At 50.5% G+C, this 26,570-nt stretch overlaps 1 protein-coding gene across 1 annotated transcript in view; it reads left to right on the top strand.

Annotated features, from left to right (window-relative positions):
- ZFC3H1 (zinc finger C3H1-type containing) overlaps nt 1-26,570 on the top strand; it is an 844,920-nt gene that overhangs the window by 387,646 nt on the left and 430,704 nt on the right. Inside the window, exons 19-20 of the mRNA XM_085652529.1 lie at nt 3,358-3,459; nt 3,756-3,875. Of these exons, the coding sequence (XP_085508655.1) occupies nt 3,358-3,459; nt 3,756-3,875 (222 nt within the window). The remainder of the gene's footprint in view (nt 1-3,357; nt 3,460-3,755; nt 3,876-26,570) is intronic.

Below are 26,570 nucleotides of genomic sequence, written 5' to 3'. Positions count from 1 at the left end.
TTACCTCTTTCCACATAGGACAGACCATCACTGTGCCCACCTTCTTCCCGCCTCCTTCTAAAGAGGAAGAGAGGCTCCACCGTCTGGATCCAAAACGCTTGTTTTCATTCAATCTGGATCGCACAAAGCAATTCCGGCAGGATGACCAGCTCTTTGTTAGCTACGTGGGCCCCAAAAAAGGTTGGGCCAATGCAAAAACAGACCTGTGGGTCCCAAAAAAGGTTGGGCCAATGCAAAAACAGACCATCTCTTGATGGGTCTTCTTTTGCATCAAAATCTGCTAATCCTCCGTGAAAAAGGAACCTCAAGTGGGGTTGCGTGCCCATTCCACCAGGGCGACGGCAGCCACTACTACTTTGGGACGTGGGGTTTCCCTTCATGACATCTGCCAGGCAGCTACGTGGGCTTCATTGCACATGTGTACTAAACACTAAGGCCTGGACAGCCAAGTCCGGAGAGGCGGCTTCTTTGGCCTTTCAGTTCTCACGGACTTTCTGGTGTGAACTTAGTTTGCAGACCCACCTCGGGGTTGGTTGCTGGGGTATCTATTCTAAGGTGAGTAATCCATAACTAATAGTCTCTTTCAGATCAACAAGTTACTTACCTGTGGTAACACTATATCTGTAAGAGACCTATATTGGTAATGGATTCCTCTCCGCCCCACCCATCCTCCCCGTTTTGTTAAGTGACTTCTAGGGTAAGTGACTCCTTTTCAGGGCCCTAGTTGTGTGTGTACCAGTGGTCAGTGTACCAGTGGTCAGTGTCTTGCATCGCTCTGCGCTTCTGGCATGGAATGTCACGTAAAGAACAGACTTCAGCACTCAGGGGCGGCGTCCAAGTAGATACTGCGATGTCATTCCTGCGACTACGGAGACTAACGCAGAGTCGACCGACGCCACCTACCGACGCGCTTGGGTACTGCTGTAGAAAAATTCTCTGGATCTTGTCTGACGCTTCGGGGTAATTCGAACGTGAGGAATCCATAACTATATATGTCTCTTACAGATATATAGTTACTGAAGGGAAGTCACTTATTCTTTAATGCACTAAAGGACCCCTGAACCAAACCAACTACTGGTGAGTTCCTGACTAGTGAGCAGTAGCCTTCCACCATGAGACATGTTTCTGGACCCCTGGGGTGAGAGCCTTCGCTCCCAGGGCTCAGAAACGAGCCTTTTCTGGGCTGAGGTATTCACACCTGCCCCAGGTCAGGAAGAGCTATCTGTGCCAGGGGAGCTTCAATGGTCTTGCTGGCTTTGCAACGCGACCCTTAGCCTCTTGCTATTTGGAGCCGACCCCCTTCCTGTGTACACCCCCATTTCGGCAGGAAGAGAGGCTGGAAAATCAGGACAGCCCAGGTGTGCCCACCTCTGCCAACTCCACACCTCAGTTGGTGGATGTGAGGTGAAGCCTTCTCCGTGCCCTCCATCTTGCTGATGGGGGCCATCCCCCAATTGGGGTTAGGGAATGTGCTCACTCACCCACGTGGCGTGAGTACCTCAAGACCCCTAAAACACCCCCTAAATACAGTATTCAGGTTGTATGCCTCAATTCAGTATTGACTACCTCTGAAGACTGGAACCCGAAGACTTTGGGACAATGAAGACTAGGCCCAACTGACTTGACCCTAGCCCTACCGGCCTTCCTGCAGCTTCGGATCCCCCTACGCAGAAAACTGCTTTTAAAGGATCAGCGATCTCCAGACTTGGTGAGAGCTGATTCCATGCTTCAACAAAGACTCAAGACTCCAGAGGACAGTGGCCCGGTCCACAAAAGAAGATAAAGACCATGTGAACCCAGGAAACCTTGCTCCAAGACCTAACTTTGCACCCGCCATTCACTACCCGTGTCCATAGGGTCCACCAGTACTGAAGTGTTTCCCCAGTGATCCTGACCCTCGAGAGCTCTCTCCTCCAATGTCCAGTGTTGATGCCTGCAGCCTCTTCAGGATGACCCCTTCGGCTGTGACCTTCCCGATGAGGAGAAACCCGACGTCCCAAGACACCCCTGCATCCTCCGGCCCTGCATCCTGGTGACCAGAACCAATGATGTCCATATGTTGCCTGGCATCTAAACTTCTTCCCCTGGCTGTTGGTTCTCTCGAAGAGACCATATCGGAGCCTGAAACTAGAAACTACGATCACCATAGGGTAACATTAGCTGCCTGACTCATTGTGCACCCACTGTTTCCGTGCCGCTGGTGGTGTGGCTCTGGTGCTGCCTTCGGCCCTCCTTTGTACTTACCTCAAGTTCTGAAGATTTCCCTCTCCATGACCAGCCTCCGTGTCCCCCCCCCCCCCCACCCCACCCCCCCCGTCCCCACCCCCCCCCTGTCCCCATTGACTAGCATTTGCACCTCTGCACCCAGCCACCCTAGTTCCACTGGTGGGGCACTTTGAGTGCAGAATTGAACCATGGGAAACCTTGGTTCTACCCCCAAAAGGACCACTCCAAAAGTCGTTTTACTTACCTGCAATTTTAACTTAATTTTTCTTATAGGTTTGCATGGTGTGGTTTTTCTGAATAATATTGTGCGTGTTGTCACGGCCTTGTATGTCAACCAAGTAACTTCGTGTCTGCAATTGAGTTGTCCTGCTTACTAGTGTACTGCAGAGCCTAGATTGTTTGTTTATTTTGCCCTAAACCAGAAAAGGAACTAAAAAGTAACTAGAAATGAATCTCAAGTAATTTCAAGTATTTCACAGTTTGCAAAGTATTTCCTATACTGCAAAGTAACTTGTATGCTTCTATCAGACCAGTACACACTGTATTTTGAAAAGTATTATTGTATTGAAAGAATCACTTACCTGCTACTAAGTAAATCTTAGTTCTAGTAATAAAAAATAGCAAAGTAACAACTTTTTATACAAACGATTGGTCTGATGCGACATTTCTTGCATGTGTGTACAACAAATACATAACACTCCCTTGTAATAAGCCTGAAAGCTCAACCACACTACCACAAAAGAGAGTACTGTATTATCTAATTTAGATTTCGCTAGACCTGTGGGGATCCACTGGACTCTGTGTACACTATACCTCATTTTGGTATAGTATATACAGAGCCAGCTTCCTACATCAAGTTTGAGTTTGTTTGGCACTGGGCAAAATTCATGCGGGGAGGAAACTTCAGGTAGGTTATCCACCTCAAAGATTGTTGGTAAATTGTATTAGTACTGGTCATAAATTCCAATAGAAAACTATACAAAAAAATCTACTTCAAATATTGTTAATGAAGGTAAGGAACTTTTCCTGTGACTTTTTTTAAAATTATTTTTTCTATAATGCCTGAAAGAGTAAGGCAATGTACAACACTTTGAGTATACATAAAAATGTTAAACTTTTATTTCTTTCCAGAAAAATATGTAGATAGACTTTTTGGTGTCAATCGTGATCGGATGTCTATGGACCAGATGGCTGTCCTCCTCGTTAGCAAAGTCAACGAAAGTAAAAATCATAGTAAGGCTTTCGTTTTAGCAATAGATATTTAATCGTTGAAAATATGCACTAGCACATGTTTTGTTTAAAAAAAAAAAACTCATACCCTCCCTTCTTTGATCTTTCTATCCTTTACCTTAAACTACATAGAGGCATTTTCTTTTAATTGGTAATGTACTCCTGCTTGCATTGTTTGGCAATGTCCTTTATGTGACTGCAAGAAATGCTGGTGTCACAAGTGCCTGCAACTAAAGCCAATGCAAGGCTTAGTTGAAGAGAATTGTACTAATTTGTTCTTTACCAATATTTTATTGCAGCTCCTCCACACACAACCTGGAAGGACAAAAGAAAATGGAGACCTAGGTATTGGAGAAAGCCCGTCTCAGACAGCAGTAGCAGTGATGAAGATGAATCTGCTCAGAAACCTGTTAAACATGGTACATGTCTTTCTGGAATATATTTAACTTTGTGCATGCAGTGCACTGCTCAAATTTTCATTATTTATTTTGACCTTGCTTTGCTTGCTATAGGATACTGCAATGTCTAAAAAGACCATCAGTAAAGGGTACAAGCCTTCCATGCATTCCTTTTGTGTGCATGAACCTTTCACTTGCATAGTAAATCTTGTATTCGATACACTTCCAATCAGTCCCCAAGACTACACAGTGAACTTTGGTTTTAAGGACTACATCAACCTTCATTGGGAAAACTGCAGGGAGTCTTCTCTTTCCTGTTGACTCCTGGAGCCATATTCTTTGATCAGCATCTGCCCCTCTGTGTGAAGGAGCTCATGTGTTATGCTAGGTAATTTACAGGTGGCAGGACAGCACTGTAGACCTGCAGCTGTCCATGACACTTTAGCTCCTTGCTTCCTCCTGTGTGTTTGGGGGGGGGAGGGAGGGGCACGCGGTGGGGGGAGGAGGGGTGGGGGCGCAGCGCTGTTCATCCCAAGCTTTGCAGCAGCTGAGCAGCCAGAAAAATTATATACATTGGAGCATGGACCTAAGCTAGGCTCTAGACAAACAAAACTGAAATAAATTGTATATATAAAAAACCTCAATGTAGATTATCAAAGTCCAAGAAATGTTGGCCCTAAAGTCTGGTACACAAGGATGCCTTGTAGGTAGGCCTGTTGTACAACAAGTAGGCAGGAACTGAAATTCTTTCTAGTAGGATTGAGGCAGTGAACCGCCTGGAGTGGAAGGCCCACCTCATGTAAACTGTGAGATCGGCCTTGTGGCGTGGGCCCTCTCGACCAGTAAGCAACCCTGCAACTCCACCTGATCCCGGCATCACAGACTTCCGGCCACCATGGCCTAACAAACTCGATGGCCGGCCGGGGCCCCAGCCAAACCCAAGACACTACCACGCATGCCCGGCCGAGGGAGAGAGAAACCCCCCAAGCCAGACCGGGGGACGCCGCCTCAGACATACCCGTGATCTCCTCCCCAAGGAGGGTTTCGTTCGGCCACCAGGCCCCCGGTGAGCGGGCGCCTCGCATGCTGGGCGTCTGGAGTCCCACCCAGACCCACCTGAACAGATCAAAGGGCCGAGTGACAGGAAATCCCGACACACCGCCCCCAGGCGCGGGGACCCCTCTCTGCGAGGACTCCGGACTTCAAAGAGGAGGGGGAGTATAACAAGGGGTGCTGAAGGGACAGGCGGCAGAGAAGACTTGGAACTACGAGAGCCCTGCTAACGCGGCTCCCCGAACTCTGAACCATCTGAGCCCTGCTGACGCTGTCGCGGCTCCCCGAACTCTGAACCATCTGAGCCCTGCTGACGCTGTCGCGGCTCCCCGAACTCTGAACCATTTGAGCCCTGCTGATGCTGTCGCGGCTCCCCGAACTCTGAACCATCTGAGCCCTGCTGACGCTGTCGCGGCTCCCTGAACTCTGGACCATCGGAGCCCTGCTGACGCTGTCGCGGCTTCCCGACTCCGAAACCACCTGTGCCTGCTGAGTGACTCGCGGTGCTCCCCTCCAGGAGAATCGGCAGAGATTGCTGAGAGAAACCACATCCCCCAGCTCGAGGATTGGGAGCTGTGCGAAGGATACTCTGCAGAGACACTAAATTCAAAGACTGTCCCGCTACCCCATCACGAAACCGCTGCCGCTTGTGGCATTGACTTAACAACTGCATCTTGGATCATAAAGATCCCCTGAAACTATCGATAAAGTATACTGTCTTACGAAGAACTACTGTGTGGTGTCCCTCTGTCAGACAGTGTAAGCTCAGTGTGTGCGATCCTAGGAACGAGACCCTTCCAGGAAGGGCCTCCCCGCCCTTGCTCGGCCTAACTCTGGGAGAGGTGGGTCAAAGGGTGGTCAGGAACGTATTCCGAAGCCCCCCGGAAAACGCCCTTCCAACATTTGGTGGCAGACGGGATCCGAGCCGACACCTAGAGATCGTACAGTAACGGCTGACGCACTACCGAAAAGAGATGGAAGGAGAAACCTCCATAGGTACCCCAGGAACCAACACAAGCCGGACGTTCCGAGAGGACCAGTTGGAATATTACACGCATCGAGAACTAAAACAGTTCTGCAAAGACCTTGGAATCGCTACCACCGGATTAAGCACTAAAGAAGATTTCCAGGGAGCATTGAAGACCTGGGTCGAGGCAGGAGCTTCTCTGGCCCAAACCGAATGAGAGCCGCCAAATGAACCACGAAGCATCCCGGTAAGGAGCAGCGCCCCAGAGGGGGGCCTATCCCCGGAAGAGCTAGCGGACCGAGAGAGGGGCCGCAACCACGAACTAGAACTAGCCAAACTAAAAATAGGAGAGCTAAAACTGGCTGAAAAAAAGTTAGCCGTAGAACAATTACGCCTACAAGGGGAACTCGAGGAAAAGAAACGCCAGAGAGAACACGAAGAGAGAACTTCAACTAGAACACGAACGCAGCCTAAAAGAGATCGAACTCAAGGCCAAAAGTGAGGAGTCCAGAACCACGGGAAATCAACCTCCCTCCTCCGCCGTGGAACCAAAGGTCCACATCCCCAAGGATGTGGTGAAGGAGTACTACAAGAACGACGACATCCAGCAGTGGTTCAAGGCCTACGAAGTCGCCATGACCTCCCACCGAGTTCCGCAGAAGGATTGGGGGGCTGGTTTGTGGGGCCGGTTCCTGAGCGAGGGGAGAGATACCCTGCTGGACCTACCCTCCACGGTGCTGAACTCCTACAGCCACATGAAAGAGGCCCTATTAGCCAGATATGGACTCAGCCCCGAAATGTACCGGCAACGGTTTCGAGACTGCAAGAAGATACCCGGTACTACGTGGGTAGAATACGTGAACTTTTACAGCCAGGCCTTGGACGGGTGGATCATGGGCAGCAAGGTCTCCACCTTTGAGGAACTGTTTGACCTAATAGCATGGGAACACTTGTCTGCAAATTGCTTTGTGGAGTTACACCCCCCCCCCCCCCCCCCCCGAGGCCAACCTCCGCACTTTCCAGCCCCACCTCCAGCCAGCACCGGGCCCCCGGGGAGGCAGGGACCCCGAGTCAAGATCACCTGTTTTCGCTGCCAACAGACCGGACACTATGCCAGTGACCCCCAGTGTCCCATGTACCAACGACCCGCAACGACAGCTCCTCCAGCCTGACAAATGGCCTCCGTAGCCCTAGGAGAAGAGATGGAAGACTCCGAAGAGTGGGAACCAGCAGCCATGGCCCTGGTCTCCCTAGGAGACCGAGAGATGGTTCCCGGAACACCCCTACCCGCCAACACGAAAAAGTACTGACAGCGAGTGACTGTCAACGGTCACCGAGTCGAGGCCCTCCGCGACACCGGGGCGAGTGTCACAGCAGTCCACTGCCACCTGGTCTCCGAAGTCCAGATCCTGCCCGACTCCTTCTGTCCAGTCATATCGTCGGACAATTCCGAGAGCCTCTGCCAGATGGCCCTGGTACCCTTCGAATGGGGGGGGAGTCACCGGTAAATTAAGAGTGGCAGACCGAACATCCCAACCAGTAGACTGCCTCCTGGGCAACGACCTCGAGAGCTCCCTGTGGGGACAAGTGGAACGAAGAGCCCATTTGGAAATGATGGGCCAACCCGAATTGGTATGCGCCACCACGCGCTCCATGTCTACCCGATCGCCTTCCTCCGAGGGAGTTGAGGCCTTACCCCCTGAACCCAGTCGCTGTCCCCGAGGACCGGGACGCGCAACCAGAGCCCGACGACCCTCTTCCGGAAGAAGAACCCGTTCCTGACGACGGGTCAGTACATCCAGACCCCGAGCAACTGACCGAGCTCGGGGACCTGCCCCAGATGGCCCCGGTGAAACCCTGCGCCCTCCAAGACAAATGGACTGGTCACTTCAAAGTGGTCGAGCGGAAGAGTCAAGTCACGTATCGAGTTGATGTTCAGTCTCCTCGGAACCCCCTCCGGGTCCTCCACGTGAGCTGCCTCAAACCCCACTTTGTGAGGACGGAGTTGAGTTTGCTCCTGGCCACCGACGATGGGACTGAAGAAGACACCGAGCCCCTTCCGGACCCCCTGTGTGCTAAAGAAAAAGATAGCTCCGTAGAGGGGGTGAGGCTGTCATCCACCCTCACCCCCCCCAACAGTCCGACGACTGCCGCCAGCTATTGAGACAATTCACAGACCTCTTCTCCCTCACCCCTAGGGTCACCGACTGGTGTGTCCACGACGTAGACACCGGAGACAGCCCGCTGATAAGACACCAAGCCTACCGAGTCCCTGACCGGGTCCGGACCTGCATCCAGGCCGAGGTAGCCAAGATGTTAGCCCTCGGGGTGATTGAACCCTCCGACAGTCCATGGGCCAGCCCGGTAGTACTGGTCCTGAAGGCAGCAGCCCCTGGTGTCGCCCCGAGCTGATGTTCTGTGTGGACTACCGGGGACTCAATGCGGTCACCCGAGCAGACGCTCACCCTATTCCCCGCGCAGACGAGGTCATCGACCGCCTCGGGGCCGCTCGCTACCTCAGCACCTTCGACCTAACCTGCGGATACTGGCAAATTGCGCTCACTGAGGGAGCCAAGGAGCGGTCCGCCTTCTCCACCCCGGATGGGCACTACCGCTTCAGAGTCATGCCTTTTGGGATGAAAAATGCCCCGGCCACCTTCCAGCGACTGGTGAACAGGGTCCTGGCCGGGCTAGAGGGGTTCAGCGCAGCGTACCTAGACGACATAGCGGTATTCAGCTCCCAATGGACAGAACACCTCCAGCACCTCCGACAAGTACTGATGGCCCTGCGCCGGGCAGGCCTAACAGTCAAAGCCAGCAAATTTCAAATTGGACAAGGCTCAGTGATCTATCTGGGACACCAGGTGGGGAGTGGGCAGGTCGCCCCCCTCCAGCCGAAGATCGACGCCATCTTGTCCTGGGAACCCCCCACGACCCAAACGGAAGTCCGGGCCTTCCAGGGCCTCACCGGTTACTACCGGAGGTTTATTAAAAACTATGGCAGCATCGCAGGCCTCCTCACAGAGTTAACCTCCAAAAAGCACCCGAAGAAAGTACCGTGGACTCCCCCGTGCCAAAAAGCGTTCGACGCCTTGAAAGCCGCTATATGTACTGCTCTGGTCCTCAATGCCCCGACTACTCTCAGGAGTTTGTGGTCCAAACGGACGCTTCGGAGCACGGCATCGGGGTAGTCCTCTCACAGTTAAACGACCAAGGCATAGATCAGCCCATAGACTTCATCAGCCGAAGGCTACTACCTCGGGAGCAACGGTGGAGCACCATTGAAAGAGAGACCTTCGCTGTAGTCTGGGCCCTCAAAAAGCTGCGGCTCCACTTGTTCGGAACACACTTCCGAGTTCAAACGGATCATCTACCCTTGCGGTGGCTGATGCAAATGAGAGGAGAGAACCCCAAGCTGTTACGATGGTCAATCTCCCTCCAGGGGATGGACTTCTCTGTGGAGCATCGCCCTGGGACTGACCATGCCAACGCTGACAGCCTGTCCCGATTCTTTCGCTTCAGCGAGGAGAACCCTCAAGTGGATGGGTAGTTCTCCCCGCCTTTCAGCTGGGGGGGATACATGTGAGACCGGCCTTGTGGCGTGGGCCCTCCCGACCAGTAAGCAACCCTGCAACTCCACCTGATTCCCGGCATCACAGACTTCCGGCCACCATGGCCCAACAAACTCTATGGCCGGCCGGGGCCCCAGCCAAACCCAAGACACTACCACGCATGCCTGGCCGAGGGAGAGAGAAACCCCCCAAGCCAGACCGGGGGACGCCGCCTCGGTCATACCCCTGATCTCCTCCCCAAGGAGGGTTTCGATCGGCCACCAGGCCCCCGGTGAGCGGGCGCCTCGCATGCTGGGCGTCTGGAGTCCCTCCCAGACCCACCTGAACAGATCAAAGGGCCGAGCGACAGGAAATCCCGACACACCGCCCCCAGGTGCGGGGACCCCTCTCTGCGAGGACTCCGGACTTCAAAGAGGAGGGGGGAGTATAACAAGGGGTGCTGAAGGGACAGGCGGCAGAGAAGACCTGGACCTACGAGAGCCCTGCTGACGCTGTCGCGGCTCCCCGAACTCTGAACCATCTGAGCCCTGCTGACGCTGTCGCGGCTCCCCGAACTCAACCATCTGAGCCAAGACACTTGACAGAAAGCCAATAATGCAGCCTAAATACATAGGCTACACTGACCGCATCTTTATCTTGCAGTGAAAAAGATAGCCAGTATACTATATTTTGTTTGACTCCCAGAACTCCTTTTTTCATGATAGAGATGAAAGAGGACAGAATAGCCCCCTAGGCTGCCATTATATGGCTTAAAATTTGAAGCTGTTCCTTTAAGAATCCAGAGACCACCAGTATCCCACCATGCACAGTCAGTGGCAATTACGTCAGTTTCTTTTTCCGGCTCCTGCTATCAGAAACCTGGAGCATTGAGCTCTACCAAATGTTATTATTTTCAAAAATCACATCAGAATTTATCCAAGTACTTCACTCGGCGTCTTTGGTCTTCCCCACATTTGTCTGTCTTTCTGACAGGAATTTTCACAGTTTTTACTCAAATGCCATCAGTTTTTGATGTGTCCAGTCTGTGGTTGTAATAAAGGTCAAAACTGATCCTCAGTGTGCATTCTTTGCCTGCTACTCAAGTTCCTGAATTATCTTTCATCTGTAAAACCTTCTCCAGGCGCACCCTGTGTGAAAGAAGATTTGGCTTCAAGGAGAAGAAGAGCGACTGAACCAGCAGGCCCAGTCTTCAGGTGGGGCTTCAGAGCGAGGAGAGGGTCATTCCTCTACCAGGGCTGTCTTCAGCCTTTTGGAGGGGGGGGGGCAGTTTTGGGGGGGCAGTTTGGAAGTTAACGAAAAATGCACACAGAGGGCATCTGCCCCCTGAAAACTAACCCACCACTAGTGTCCACGTTGAGTGGCTGCTTTCAGCTGCCACCACCAGACATGTTTGTGGACCCTTGGGTTGGGAGCCTGCTGCTCTCGGGGGGCTGAAACAATGCACATCCTGGGACGAGGTGCCAAGCCTCCTCCCCCAGGATGGGCAGGGTTCACAAAGGGGAAGCTTCAAAGGCTTGCCGCCTTTGTGAGCTTGCCCGGGCCACTTGCTGCTTTCCGCAACTGGTCCCCGCTGGGTCTGACCCCCACTTTGGGCGGGAGAAATGGCGGGGAAAACAAATGAGGAAGAGAGGCGTGCCCACCTCTGCCAACTCCACTCAGGTGGGGAAGGGGAGGCGAGGTGAAGTACAACTCCAGTCCCCGCAATCTTGCAGATGGGTCTCTCAGCCAACCAGGGACAGGCTCATGCCCCACTCCCACTGGAGGGTTGCATAATAGGGGGTGTACCCACCACAGGCAAGTGAGCCATTGGTACCTACCTTTCACCTACCTGTAACACCCCTAAATCTAGTATTTTGGAGCACCCCTGAACCTTGCTTCCTCAGACAAGAGGAAACTACAAGAAGGACCGAACAGCCGTGCAGAAGCTAACAAGAGGAAGACACCCACTGACTTGGCCCCAGCCCTACCGACCTGTCTCCACCTCGAACATGCTCCTGCGAAATCACGGTGTCCTGCAGCCAGCAACCTCAAACCCCGGAGGATCTGCCTCCCTTCAACCTCAAAGAATGTATCCCGTGAACACTGGATTTGTTAATCTGCAACCTCTGTTTCCGGCTGGACACCACGGATCCGCCCCACTCTGCATAGCCGTCCGCAGCCTGAGCTTGAGTGGGTAAACACCACGAGGAGGTCCCCCACGGTGATCCTAACTTGAGATCCGGCGACCAGTGACCTGCCTCGAGCCTCCAGCTGACACCTGCAGCCTAACTCTGGAAGGTTCCCCCAACCGCGACAGCAGTTGGTAAGAAGATCTGAGCCCAAAAGGCACCCCTGCACCCGATGCCACATGGCCTTGGGTGGCCAAACCGGCGTTGCCTCACCAACCCCTAACTTCCCAACTTAGACCTCGGAAGTGGTGGTCGCACCCATAAGACCTTCGTCCCCACGCCTGCAGTTCCTTTGCAAACAGGGCGCCCAACTTCAAAAGAGCACCCTGCAACCGGCTGCCCTAGTGCAGCTGAGGGTGCGCCTTCGGTGCTACTTTGTTTCCCCATTTTCCCTGAGCTAAAGTTCTGGAGCTTTGCTCCCTCAACCAAGTGGCATGCTCATCAGCAGCCACCAACCGGAGGGCCCCCATCCCCATTGGATAACATTGGGTCTCAGCACTCTGCACCTGGCTGCCCTTGTGCCGCTGAGGGTGTAAAAAGAGTGCATCCTTGACCCTGGGGGACCCTCAAGTCTACCCCCAGAACCTCAACTCCCACTACCAAATACTTACCTTAAAGCCGATAGCACTATTTTCCTCCATTGGGTAACATTGACTGTTTTTCTTGGAAAAGTTTCAAAGTTTGCAGTTTGGAAACCTAAAGAAATTCTTTGAAATTGTTCTGTTTAACAAAAACCGATTTTAATTACTGGTTTACAAGAAATGTCCTAGATTAGTATTCAGGTATACTACTCTGAGTAAGAAAAGTAATCTAAAAAGTAACTTACCAATAATTTTACCGAAAAGCCCATTCAAGTCTTTGTACTGTATTTACAAAGTATTGCGTTTCTCTGCAACCATACTGCAAGTCAAAACAAAGTGCATATACAGTTACAATTCAAACAGTTTACAAACTGCATTACTACTGCAAAGTACTTATCACTTACCTGCGCCAGACTTGCTTGTTTCTAGGAAATAAAATAACTAAAAGAATTTTATACAAAAACAATTGGTCTGAAGTTTGGTCGAGTGTGTGAGTTCATTTGTGGCAAGACAAGAACGAGTTCAGACCCATTCTCGACCTAAGGAAGGCCAACGAGTGGATTCTGAGAGAGAGATTCTGGATGCTAGCATTACACCAAATCTACCCTCCGCTACATCAAGGGGATTGGTTATGCGTGTGAGAAAGCGGTAAGTACGGTTGCAAGTACTTTTCAGGGTCCGTGCTGGGTACCAAGGTCCAGCACTGGGATCTCTCCTAATAGCGGGTGAGTATTTCAGTTTTTGTTACTTGGTTGATTATAGGTGAATATTTCAAAGTTTATAAACTCTACACTTAGAAGAAATTTCAGAAGTAGCTAGTCAAAGTTACCCTATGGAAGAAAAGTGAGTTGTCTGCTTTTTGGTAAGTACTCGACTGGCAGAGTGAAGGTTCTGGGCGTAGACTCAGGGGTCTCCCAGGGTCGGGTAAGTACAGTTGTTACACCCTCAGCGGCACAGGGGCAGCCGGGTGCAGAGTGAGTTAGGCCCAATGTTATCCTATGGGAGGCAGGGGGGCCTTGGTTGGTGGCTGCTGACTAGCAGGCCATGCGGCTGTGGAAGCTGGGCTCCTCGTCACTTACTCAGGGCAAGTGGGGAAGTAGGTAGGTGTAGAAGTTGCACTGCCAGGGCCACTCGGGCGGCTGGGTGCAGGGTGCTTTTGAGCCTTCGGGCGCTCAATTGATTTCAATGGGAAATCTCTGGTTTAGAAGAAGACTGCAAGCTCGGGGACGAGGATTCTTCAGGTGCCACCACCACTTTGAGAGGTAAGTTGGGTAGTTGGAGGATAGGTAGGTACCCCAGGATTGGGCACAGGGGGACGCGGGGCGCTGGGTGCAGGGGTGCCTTTTTGTGTCAGGAAATCTTACCCTCTGTTGATCGCGGTTGGGGGTGGGAACACCTTGTTCTGAGGCTGCAGGCTTCCTCAGGAGTGTCGAGGGAGGTCCTTGGGTGCCAGACTCTGGGTGTCAGTCGTGGGGTCCTCCTCGTGGTCTTTGTTCACTCCGGCACAGGCCAGGCTTGGCTGGTGCTGAGTGTGCTGGGTTCGCGGTTCCGGGCTGCTGCCAGGGATTAGAAGTAGATTTTGAGTAGAGCCTCTACTCATGGGAGTCCGAGGGGCTTAGAGCCAAAAGGTAGCCAGGTCCTCCGGGGTTTGTGAGGTTGCTGGCCACAAGAGATGCCGGGTTGGAGCAGGGTCGAGGGTCAACAGGCCGGTAGGGCTGGGGCCAAAGCAGTTTGTGTCTTCTTCTTAACAGCTGCAGGGCAGGTCCTAGCTCTTCTTCTGATTTTGGAATGTGGAATCTGGGGAAGGAAGGTTCAGGGTGCCCCTAAATACTAGTTTTAGGGGTGTTACAGGTAGGTGAAGGGCCTACCCAAATACCCATGCCTGAATCATTCCCTGTCCAGATGGGAGTCCCTCAGTAACATAATCAAGCAGTATTTAAATAATGCCATAGGCTATAATGGCCTTGAGCCGTGTTTTAAATAGCCTATCTATGTCCTTTAAAAAAAGGGCCAAATGTTGAATGCAGCAAATCTGCTGCTAGCACACTGTAGAACCTTCCCAGAACATTCCAGTTGGATTTCGGCGTCACCCCGACGTCCGGCAACGCCAGACCAGTCCTTGCCTCTCTCCCCTTTGGAAATTGTGGCACTGGCGGATTCTCCGCTGATGAGTTGTCCTCACCTCGGAGGGCTTCAGAGGCTGGTGCGGCATTTCTAAGAGTTGTCTCCATGGCCGCCCGCATTCTCATTATGCAGCCCCCTTCGGCCCCTCTGCCTGTTGTGTTGACCCTCTGTTGGATGTCCTCCACCACTGTTAGGGGGAATGTAGAGCCGCTTCTTGTGAGAAAGTACCATCTTTCTTGCATAGTTAGAACCCACTTTTGAATTGCTGAATGTACTTTGAGTGTACCCTGGGCACCTGCCAATCGGGTGCCCAGGGCCTATGTTCCTTCCCTAGAAACACAAAACCCAAATTGGCAAACCCTGGCCACATGTCAGCCCCTGGTAAATGGTACCCTAGGTACCTAGGGCCTTGTGAACAGGGAATGCCTCTAAGGGCTGCAGCACTCATTGTGCCATCCTTGGAGGCCCTGTACCCTTAGACACACCCACTGCCCTTGCAGGCTGGGTGTCTGGGTGCAAGACGAAACAAACAGTCAACATGGCACACATCCCTGTGTGCCATGCCCATCACCTACACTGCCATGGCATACATCAGCCACCCCTCTATCTGGGTGCCCTATGCCAATGGTGTGGGCACAGGAGCAGGAGCCCTGTGCCCCTACAGTACCCAGGTCCATTCCTGGGCACTAAGTGCAGTGCTGCCATTTAAGAGTACATGGTGCTGAGAGCTCGTCAAACACGAACTCCACAGCACCATAATGGCAACACTGAAGACTGAGAAGTTTGGTATCAAACTCCTCAGCACAATAACCCGCACTGATGCCAGTGTGGGATTTAATGTACCAAGCACCCCAGAGGGCATCTTAGAGATGCCCCCTAAAACCTAACCTACAATCCACGTCCGTTCTGAGACTGCCTAGGCTGCCACACAGCAGACATAATGTTGGACCCCTGGGTAGGAGAGCCCCTGCTCTCCTGGTTTGCAACAATGCACATCCTGGGCGAGGTGCTAAATCTCCTCCCCCAGGATGGGCAGGGGGAAGCTTCAAAGGCATGCCGCTCTGAGCTTCCCCAGGCCACTACAACCCCCCACTCTGGCGGGAAGCTTGGCCGCAAACCCCAAACAAGGACATGGGATGTGCCAGTCTGCCAACCCCACCCCTCAGGTGGGGGAGGCGAGGTGAAGCACATCTCCGGGCTCTCGCCATCTTGAAGATGGGAAGCCCTACCCTATCAGACTAGGCTACTGCCCCCATCCCACAGGAGAGAGGCAGGATAGGGGGTGTACCCACCCCAGGACAGGGACCCATTGGTCCCTGCCCTTCACCTACCTGCAACGCCCCTAAATCTAGTATTTAGGGGCACCCTGAACCTTCCTTCCCCAGATTCCAAAATCCGAAGAAGAGCTAGAAGAAAGAAGACCTGCCCTGCAGCTGCTAAGAAGAGGAAGACGCCAACTGCTTTGGCCCCAGCCCTACCGACCCTCGAACTTGCTCCTGCTCCAACCCGGCATCTCTTGTGGCCAGCAACCTCACAAACCCCGGAGGACCTGGCTATCTTTTGGCTCTAAGCCCCCTGGGACTCCCATGAGTAGAATCTACTTCTAATCCCTGGCAGCAGCCCGGAACCGCGAACCCAGCACACTCTACACCAGCCAAGCCTGGCCTGTGCCGGAGTGAACAAAGACCACGAGGACGACCCCACGGCGACTGTGACCCCGAGTCCGGCACCCAAGGACCTCCCTCGACACTCCTGTAGAAGCCTGCAGCCTCAGAACAAGGTGAACCCCCCCCCACCCCCCAACCGCGATCAACAGAGGGTAAGATTTCCCGACACCAAAAGGCACCCCGGCGCCCCGCGGCCCCCTGTGCCCAATCCCGGGGTACCTACCTATCCTCCAACTATCCAACTTACCTCTCGAAGTGGTGGTGGCACCTGAAGAATCCTCGTTCCCGAGCTTGCCATCTTTTTCTAGACCGGAGATTTCCCTTTGAAATCAATTGAGTGCCTGAAGGCTCAAAAGCACCCTGCTCTCAGCCGCCTGAGTTGCCCTGGCAGTGCAACCTCTACACCTATCTACTTCCCCACTTGCCCCGGGTAAGTGACCAGGAGCCCAGCTCCCACAGCCGCGTGTCCTGCTAGTCAGCAGCCACCAACCAAGGCCCCCCTATTCCTCATAGGAAAACATTGGGCCTAACTCTCTCTGCACCCGGCCGCCCTAGTGCCGCTGGGAGTGAACCAACTGCACCTACCTGACCCTGGGGGACCCCTGAGTCTATTCCCAGAACCTCAACTCTGCCAGTCGAGTACTTACCTTTAAACAGAGAACTCTAATTTTTTCATAGGGTAACATTGACTGGCTTTTTCCTGAAATTTCTTTTAAGTATGGACTTTTCAAAACTAAAAATATTCACCAAAAATCAGCCGAGTAACAAACAAAAATACTCGCCTGCTCTTAGGTGAGCTCCCAGTGCTGGATCTTGGTACCTAGCACTGACTCTGAAAGCTACTTACAACTGTACTTACCAGTAACCCAGTTTTCTTCCTTAGGAAATCATTGTCTGTTTTTCTGTGAAATTTCTTCTAAGTGTCAATTTCTGCAATCTTTAAATATTCTTTAAAAATCATATATTATCTGAAAACGTAATTACTTACCTGTTTTGGATAAAGGTCCCAGTACTGAGTCTAGGCACCCAGTACTGGATTACAAAAGTAACGAGAACATACTATACCTGCAGCTTGAATTTTCGGCCATAGGGAATCATTGACTGTTTTCTATTAAATATTTTCGAAGTGTCAACTATTAAAATAGCAAAATATTGTCTAAAAATCATCACAGTAATTAAGTCAACTTTTATCACTTGATTCCAAGTACTGACCCAGGACTGAATCTAGGATCCAGTCCTGGAATTCCAAAAGTAATCCTAAAAGTAATCTGTGGCAAATAACTTGAAACTTCCATTGAACTCAATGCATTATTGTGTTTAGAAATGTGTTGCCTATTACAACCACTTGTAACTGTTTACAAAAGTCAATTGCATATTGCAAAAGTATTTATCTCATTCTGAGAAAGTATATTTTAATACCCATTGTTGGTTCTAAAATAAAACCAGCATATATTTTTTTTATATATAAACCATTGGCCTAGAGTTCAGTTATTGTGTGTGAGACTATTTGCTGAGTGTGTACAACAAATGCTTTACACTGTCCTCTGATACTGCCTTACTGCTCGGCCCAAGCTACCACTTTAGAGAGTAAGGTTCCATCTAAATTTAGCCTCTGCCAAGCCTCTGGGGACTGTGGACTCTGTACACCCTGTACCTATTTGTGAACAGTATATAGAGCCACTTTTTCACAACTGGTCAACTGCTAGTTAGGGCTCCTTCGAGGAGAAGGTCGGCGAGGCAGGCGTCACCGAGACGACAGTCGACATCGAGAAGGCAGTTTGTTCAGAGGAGTTGTTCTAGATCGACGTTGAGGCACCAGTCCAAAGAGGCACCAGTCCAAAGAGGCCTCATGTCTTTTAAGCCAGTCTACATCGGCGTCACAGATGTCGAACAGGTTCTTGCAGCTCTGTTTCAGTGTCCAGATCTCCGGAGGTTGTGATCTCGACGTCTAGCAGTCCAGTGTCCAGGGGACATCAAGATTCAGCGGACAGGCCTGCACAGATAGAAAGATCACTCTCCTCCTCCTCCACATTCTCCTGAGAGGCGGGAAGGGCAGAGATCACCTTCCATCCATATATCACCAAGATGGAACCGGCCTTTGCATCACTGGGCCACAACTCCAGCCACAGGGGCACAGCATTACTCGAGCCCCCTCCACAGGTCTGTTGGCTCGGCTGGTACAGGCTGTGGATAGAGATCATACTCCATCAAGAGGCAGGGATCTCAGTTGCACTCCTGAGCACTCTCACAGAAAGAGATCTAGATCCAGAAGCTGGAGAAGAAGGCACAGATCTCCAACACCTTCCTCCTCTTACACACGCATGTCACACAGAGACTATTTGCTTACTCTTAATGACAACCCACCGTCAAGGGTCTCTCCGGTGGATGACGGCACTTTCCAGGACGTGCTTTCCAGAGGGGCGGCGAAGCTAAACATCCGTATGCCGACTCGGCAGAGCTAGTCTTCTGTTATCTTCGAGACTTTACATCAGAGGGCAGCATCTAGACAACTGCTACCATTGGTGCCAAGACTAATGGAACCGGTTATGGACATTTTCCTTAAGCCGGCGACCCTCAAGACCGCACCAGCTAGGATTCTGAAAAAATATTGTTCACTGGAAGAGGACCTGCTTTTTCTTAAATCTGACCCCCCTACTGGATTGTTATAATCGCTGCGACAAAAGACTCACGCAGTTGCCGCCTCCTCTACTGTTTCACCAGATAAGGAGAGTAAAACACAGGATTCGTGGGGAAGGAAGGTCTGTTGCACATCAGCCTCTATGATCAAGGTATCGAGTGCATCAGCTCTGTTGGGTCGATATGACAGGTCTTTGTGAGACTCTCGTCAAAGATTTACAGAAAAGCTGCCCAAAGAAGATCGCAAGGATTTTGAAGAGATCTTGCAAGAAGGCAGCTTGTGGCGAACCAAGTTATCAGCGCCGCAGCTGATGGAGCTACTCTGTCGGCTCATACCTATGCGCATGGGATATACGCTAGAAGAACTTCATGGCTCTGACTCGCAGCGCTTAAACCAGAAGCAGTCTCGGATCCTCAATCTTCCCTTCTCTGGCTCATCTTTATTCGGTGCACACACTGATGAGCAAGTGTCCTGGATGAAGACGGAGCTAGACACACTAAAGGCCGTGGGTCTAGGAAAGAAGAAAGCGTTCCGAAAACTAATCGGGCCTGACAATCAGCGATCCTCTCAACAGAAGGTTGAAACCCCTCATTGGCAGAAAAACCAGGATAAGCAGGGACAACCGAGATCTCAATACCAAGGTTGGCGTTCCTCCAGAGGAAAAGGAAACTAGCGTCAGTAACACCTCCGCCATGATGCAGACAATGAGTGCCCACTTCCCCCCGTTGCCGTTCACCACTCCAGTGGAGGGGGAGGGGTGAAGGTAGTATTGTAAATCATCAGTAAGAGTGGCGAGCTATCACAAAGGACCAGTGGGTGTTAGCTACACTGCAGAATGGGTACTCTACGTTTTTGAGGCCATCCCCCCCCCCATTCGATTCCTCCAGTTCCATCATCGTTCCATCAGATGAAGATGTTGCAGAGTGAAGTTGCCACCCTTCTGCGAAAATCGGCCATCGAGAAGGTGCCAATATCTCAACGAGGGAGAGGGGTCTACTCAAGATATTACTTGGTAAAGAAGGGTCGAAAAGCTGAATACAGACCCATTCTGGATCTGCGGACACGCAAAACTTCTCCTTTCTGATTGACTTGTTGAATGTTGGCTCCATCAAATATATCCATATCTCAGGCAGGGAGATTGGTTGTGTTTGCTGGATCTACAAGATGCCTACTTTCACGTTCCGGTCAGTCAGCATCACAGACAATATCTGAGATTCCTGGTGGGATCTTCACACTACCATTTCAAAGTTCTACCCTTCGGGTTGAAGTCAGCTCCCCGAGTGTTCACGAAGTGCATGGCAGTGGTGGCAGCCGCACTACGCCGCACAGTTACCTTCGTGTACCTGTACTGGGACAACTGGCTGTTAAAGGGTCCCTCCTCCCACAGTGTGAGGAGTCATTTCCTACAATGCCTAGAGCTTTGTCACCTGCTAGGCCTTCATGTGAACTTTGACAAATCAAGTCAACAACCCACACGGAGTATCTATTATCTAGGAGCTCTGTTAGACTCCGCGATAGGTGAAGTGTTTCCATCGGAGGAGAGACAGTTTTCCATCGTACAGAAATGCAAACTAGTTCTGGGCAACAGAATGCCGTCGGATTGCCTCCCTGTTAGGGCCGATGGCATCTTGCATCTTCCTGGTCCCCAATGCCAGGCTGTGAATGCGTCCTCTGCAACAGGGACTGGAGGACAAGTGTGATCAGCAAACAGCTGGCTGGGACGACAAAATAAGTCTCTCAAACGCAGCAAGAGCATCCATCCCATGGTGGATGAAGGAGAATATGCAAGTAAGGATACCTTTTCATCAAGCACCTCCCTCTCAGACACTAATCAGCGCCTCCCTCCAGGACTGGGGAGCCCACATGGGGTCTCTCCAGACGCAAGGACAATGGTCATCAAAAGAACGATCATATCACATAAATATGCTGGAGCTGAGAGCAGTTCACCTGGCCCTCAAGGCTTTCCTCCCTTCGATTCGAGCAAGCTCCATTTTAGTACAGACGGACAATACCACCACCATGTACTGCCTGAACAAACAGGGGGGAACTCGCTCACACACCTTGTCTCTGGAAGCTCAAGCTCCCTGACATTGGCTTCTGGCACGGAACCCATCAATCACAGCAGTACACCTGCCGGGAGAACAGAACACGAAAGCGGATGCTCAGTCGACTCTTCGAAGACCGACAAGACTGGGTACTGAACGACGAGGTCGTTGAAGACCTATTCCAGGCTTGGGGTCATCCCAACATCGACCTCTGCGCACAACGAAAATACAAAATGCCGAGAATTCGCCTCAAGGTTCTACTGGTCAGGGTCGAAGGGGAATGCCCTTTTGATAGACTGGTCAGGGGCATTTGTGTACGCCTTTCCACCCCTTCCTCTCACTCTGAAGGTGGTGACTAAACTCGGTCATTCGCACACGAGAATGATCCTAATTGCCCCGGACTGGCTGAGACAATGGTGGTACCTGGACCTTGTGCACCTGTCAGAATGCCCTCACAGGAGACTGTTGTGCAGGCCGGACCTGCTGTCCAAGATGAATGGGAAGATTAATCACCCCAACCTTCCCCTCACTGAACTTTGCAGTATGTCTTCTGAGGTCCTCCAGTATGGCCATTTAGGACTGCCACAAGACTGCATGTCCATCCTAAAAGAAGCGAGGAGGCTGTCCACTAGACACTCGCACGCATGTGGTGCATTCAAAACAATTGTAACCCAACCGAGGGGCAGGAGGAAGTCATTTTACCATACTTGCTATACCTAGCTAAAGCATGCTTGAAGTTTCCTTCCATTAAGGTGCACTGATCAGCCATCACTGCACATAGGCGCTCGCCTTATCAGCCTTCTTTCTTTCAGTTGCAGGTTGTGAAAGACCTCATACATGGTCTGAAAAATGTCTACCCTCCGGTCTGGCCTCCTTCACCGCTCCGATAGCACCAGGTTCAGCTCCCAAAGTTGATGGGTCTGCCTTTCGAACCTATCCAGAAAGCAACCTTGCAACTCCCAGATCTTCAACGGCCCCTCAAAGAACCTCAATCAATGCCACAGCTAGACTTCTTACTGGCTCCAAAAGAAGCTCCCACATATCACCGGACCTAAGATCCCTTAATTGGCTACCTTTTGAAGCCAGAATTCATCTAAAAATAGCATGTATGACGCATAAAGCCATTCATCACAATGCACCCAGCTATCTGGCACAAACTGGCGCCCTCATGTGGGAACAAATCTTCCAGAAGTGCCAAAAATCTTACTGAAACCGCAAAGATTCAGCAAAGAAGAAAACATACAAACGAACCTTTACAGGGATGGCGCCCATTATTTGGAATGCTTTGCCCTCAAACTAGACTTAATCCCTCTACTGCATTCTTCAAAAAAGAAGTGAAATCTCTTCTCATGGCTAAGTTCACTTGAGCATGGGCTACTGTTATTATTCGACTCAACATTTAATCTACATGGAACTATATATTTACTTTCCATCTATGTATCCCAGATATTGTCTATATTATGCTTGATATACATGGAACGTTTTGTTATGCACCATATACCTATGTATCTACGATATGGTGATTACACGATCATGGATTGACATGAAACTGTTATTTACCATGTACCTATGTATCTAAGATCTTTACCTTGTAAAGTGCTCTGATACCCGTTTGTGCTATATAAAACTTTCAAATAAATACCTCACGTGGAAGGTGGCTTTCCTGGTAGCGATCACCTCAGCTCGGAGAGTGAGCGAAATATAGGCCCTCTGCTCTAAGGAACCTTATACGGTTTTCCATCTCAATAGGGTGGTATTGAGGACTCATTCCCTCTCTCCTTCCTTCCGAAGGTTGTGTCTGATTTCCATGTGAATCAGAGCATATCTCTACCGACCTTTTTCCCTCATCCCTCCACCCCAGCTGAGAGGGCTTTACACTCTCTTGACCTAAAGAGTTTTAAAATTCTGTCTGGTTAGGTCCAAGTCAATGAGAAAATCTGATCAACTATTCGTTAACAATGGGTCGATCAGAACAGGTTTTCCAGCCTCAAAGTGATCCATCTCCCGGTGGATAGTTACTTGCATCAAGTTAGCTTATCAACGAGCACAAAAGCACCTTGGGCCTGCTCCCACGGTGCATTCCACAAGAGGAAAAGCGGCTACGACTGCTTTCCTTCATAACGTGCCGATCTCTGAGATCTGTAAAGCGGCAACTTGGAGGTCCGTCCATACATTTACGAGGCACTATTGTCTAGATTCAGACTCAAGAGCGGACACCCAAGTAGGCAAAGCTGCCTTGAGGAATCTGTTCAACAGCTGATTGTGGCTGTTGTATGTTGGGTCATTCACTCATTTGCCTGCAGGTGAAATATAGACTTGCTATTCTATTTAGTGCTTAAGACTATTGATGAGGATCCCCTGGAAGAGAAGGATAAGTTACGCAACTGTAATCCTAGTTCTCTTCCAGGGGTGTCCTCTTCAAAGTCATAAGCAACCCACCCACCTCCCCATGCAAATGAGATAAAGGATATCTTTGGGCCCTGATCTTCAGGGTTACGCGAAGAACAACTCACCTAACTGTCACCCCTGAGGCATGATGGGAAGCTAGGGGTCATGGCTGCCTTACCTGCACGGTGCCAGTTTTCTGTGTGAAAATGCTTTCATTTTCTATACTGTTGGATTACAATGCAGCCTGTAGGCTGACAATGTCTGCTTTTTCTTTGCAGTGTTTTCATGAGGTTTACTAATTAGAGTTGAAGTGCTACCTGCCCTCTTGTGTTTTTATGCATATACTATGTGTTTGCAAGAGCAATTTATTTGTTGTTAAATTGTTTAGCCTCCTAGATGGGGGCTGCATTGGTATGAGGAAAAATGGTGTGTATGTATATATGTATATATATATATATGTTTTTCATATATCATTTTTATTTTTTCTGGGGTCCCTGCACATGGGTGGGAATATTCATTGCTTATGACTTTGAGGATACCCCTGGAATAGAACTAGGATTACAGCTAAGTAACTTATGCGTACTTGATATTCAATAAGATACTCACTTCTCACTTGTCCTGGGCAAATCTGTGGGAAACTGCCTCTGCTGGGATGGTTCATAGAGGATGCTAGCAGCTCATAGGCTGCATTCAACAGTTGGTCCTTTTTTAAAAAGGAAATTAAATTGGCGATTTAAAACGTGGCTCAAGTCCATTATAGCCTGTGGTATTATTTAAATACTGCTTGTATGTTACCGTGGAACACCCATCTCGATGAGTGGGAATGATTCAGGAATGTGACTCTATGAAAGATGCCAAAACTGGATAACCGTAGTAAGTAACTCATTTTCTACAGCACCATGGACAGCTAGGGCAACTGCACCCGGGCTTCTCGAACCAGGTAAAACCGAAGTGACTGTCAAGGCTTGGTCCTGGGACCCGTCATCACCTTTACCCTCTTTGGGCTCCACACAACTTGACATGCAAGTGACCGATTATCACTAGTGTTTTTCCCTATTGACCGCAATGATAAAGTTTTGCAGTACTGTTTTGCACCCATTTAGCATTCCTTCTAAAGTCCAGAACTCTGGTTCTATCTATTGTATTTGTTTATTTGTTTTTTCTCATACATTTTTATTGGTATTTGTAAGTAACCGCATTACATCTGTATATGTGGGCAACGTTTGCTTTAGTTAACACCTACAGAAAACTTTGTTCCCTACACAGTCCTTTCCAATATAATGCATACAGAATGTCATTAAAATAATTCTTCTTCCCCCCCCCCCCGCTCCCGCCCTACCCCCCCTTCCCTTGTGCCATAACTACAACCCACTGCCCTGGCATAGGTCAGCCACCCCTCTAGCTGAGTGCACTGTTCCAGTGGTGAGGGATCAGGTGCATGAGCCCTGTATCCCTACAGCATCAATGTCAATTCTTAGACATTGTAAGTGCAGTAATGCCATTAAGAGTATATGGTGCTTGGAGTTTGTCATTATGAACTCTACAGCCCCATAATGGCTTTACTGAAAACTGGGAAGTTTGGTGTCTAACTTCTCAGCACACTAAACCCACACTGGTGCCAGTGTGGGATTTATTCAAAAATGCACTCAGAGGTCATCTTAGAGATGCCTCCTGAAAAACGACCTAACACTAGTGTCCAGGCTGAGCGGCTGCTCGCCACCTGCCACCACCAGAAATGTTTCTGGACCCTTGGGTCGAGAGCCTTCTGCTCACTGTGGTCTGAAACAATTCACTTCCTAGGATAGGGTTTCAGGCCTCCCCAGGATGGGTAGGGTCCATGAAGGGGAAGCTTCAAGGGCTTGCCGCCTTTGTGAGCTACCCCAGGCCTTTGCTGCTTCCAGCAACTGGCCCTGATCGGTTCTGCGCCCCACTTTCGGCAAGAGAATCGGCGGGATAATAAAGAGAGGAAGGTGTGCCCACCTTTGCTAACCCCACTCCTCAGGTGGGGGAGGCAAGGTGAAGCAGAACTGTCCCACCAGCTTGCAAATGGGAGGGGTACCCAGCCAACCAGAGTGAGGTATATGCACCCCCTCCCACTGGAGGGTGGCGTAATGGGGGTGTCCCCACCCTAAGGAAGGAAAGTATTGGTCCCAGTCGTTACCTGTAACGCCCCTAAATCTAGTTTTTAGGGGCACCCCTTAACCTTGCCTCCTCAAACCAGAACCAACCAAGAAGCCGTGCTGAATCTAAGAGTAGACTGCCCACTGACTTGGGCCCAGCCCTACCGGCCTGTGCGCACCTCGAACCTGCAACAGCAAAATCCTGGTGTGTCCTACAGGTAGCAGCATCAAGAACCCGAAGGACCTTCCCTGCCCTACCTTCCAAACCAGGCTTTTTCCCGTGAGCACCACATTTGCTCAACCGACTGTCTCCGGCCAAATCTGCGGGTTTGCACATGACCGTCACGGCCCGAGTGGTCCAGCACCACGAGGAGGTCTCCTTGATGATCCTGACCTGAGATCTGGTGTTCTCTGACCTGACTCCACCCTCCAAATGACGCCTGCAGTCTCTTGCTTGAGGACCCCCCACGACCAGAGCTGGTAAGAAATCCTGACTCCTAAAGACACCCATGCACCCAAGTCCCATGGCCTTGGGTGGCCCAACCGAACGTGTCCCAGCTTCCCCAGGCACACCAACTTATCTCTTCAACTGGTGGTCACCTCCAGAAGATCTTCTCCCCCGAGCCTGCAGTCTTTGGAACCAGAGAGTCCCCATTTAAAACAGGGCACCCAGTGCCAAAACAGCACCCTGCACCCAGCCGCTGCTGCGGGTGTACTTTGGGTGCTATCTCGGATCCCCCTTTGCCCTGAGCCTAACACCAGGAGCTTTGTTCCCACAATTTTGTGACGTGCTCATGAGCAGCCGCCAACCGGATGCTGCCTTTTCCCCATTGGATAACATTGGGCCTCCGCACTCTGCACCAGGCCGCCGAGGGTGCTTTGAGAGTGCATCCATGACCCTGAGGGAACCCTGGTTCTTACCCCAGAAAACCAACTCCCACAAACTTGTTCTTTCCTGCAAATTGATAACTTAATTTCCTCTAATAGGATTGCATTGACTGCTTTTCTTTGAACATTCTTCTAAGTGTGGAGTTGGTTTGTATGGAACATTCCATAACTGTCTATGTACTAAAAGTGAATTACTTACCTTTTGTCTAGGAAATGTCTGTGTGATATCTAGGCATATCACACTGATTAGAAAGTTATCTGAAAAGTATCGTACATAGTAATCTGAAAAGTAATTTAGAAACATTGACTTACCTGTAATTCATTCAACTGCATTTGAACCTGCATTCAACTGTAAAACATTGCAAAAGATTTTGCAAAGCATTTATTTCACTTATCTGCACCAGGCTGGGCTTGGTTCTGAGAAATAAAATAACTTAATATTTATATACGAACAAACTGGTCTGAGTTCAGTCTTTGAGTGTGTGACAAACATTTGTTGTACATA

This window comes from Triturus cristatus, chromosome 4_1 (genome assembly GCF_964204655.1).
Source record: "Triturus cristatus chromosome 4_1, aTriCri1.1, whole genome shotgun sequence".
Taxonomy (NCBI): Eukaryota; Metazoa; Chordata; class Amphibia; order Caudata; family Salamandridae; genus Triturus; species Triturus cristatus.
The sequence above is the reverse complement of the archived record's forward strand: the minus strand, read 5'-3'. Positions and strand labels throughout refer to the sequence as shown.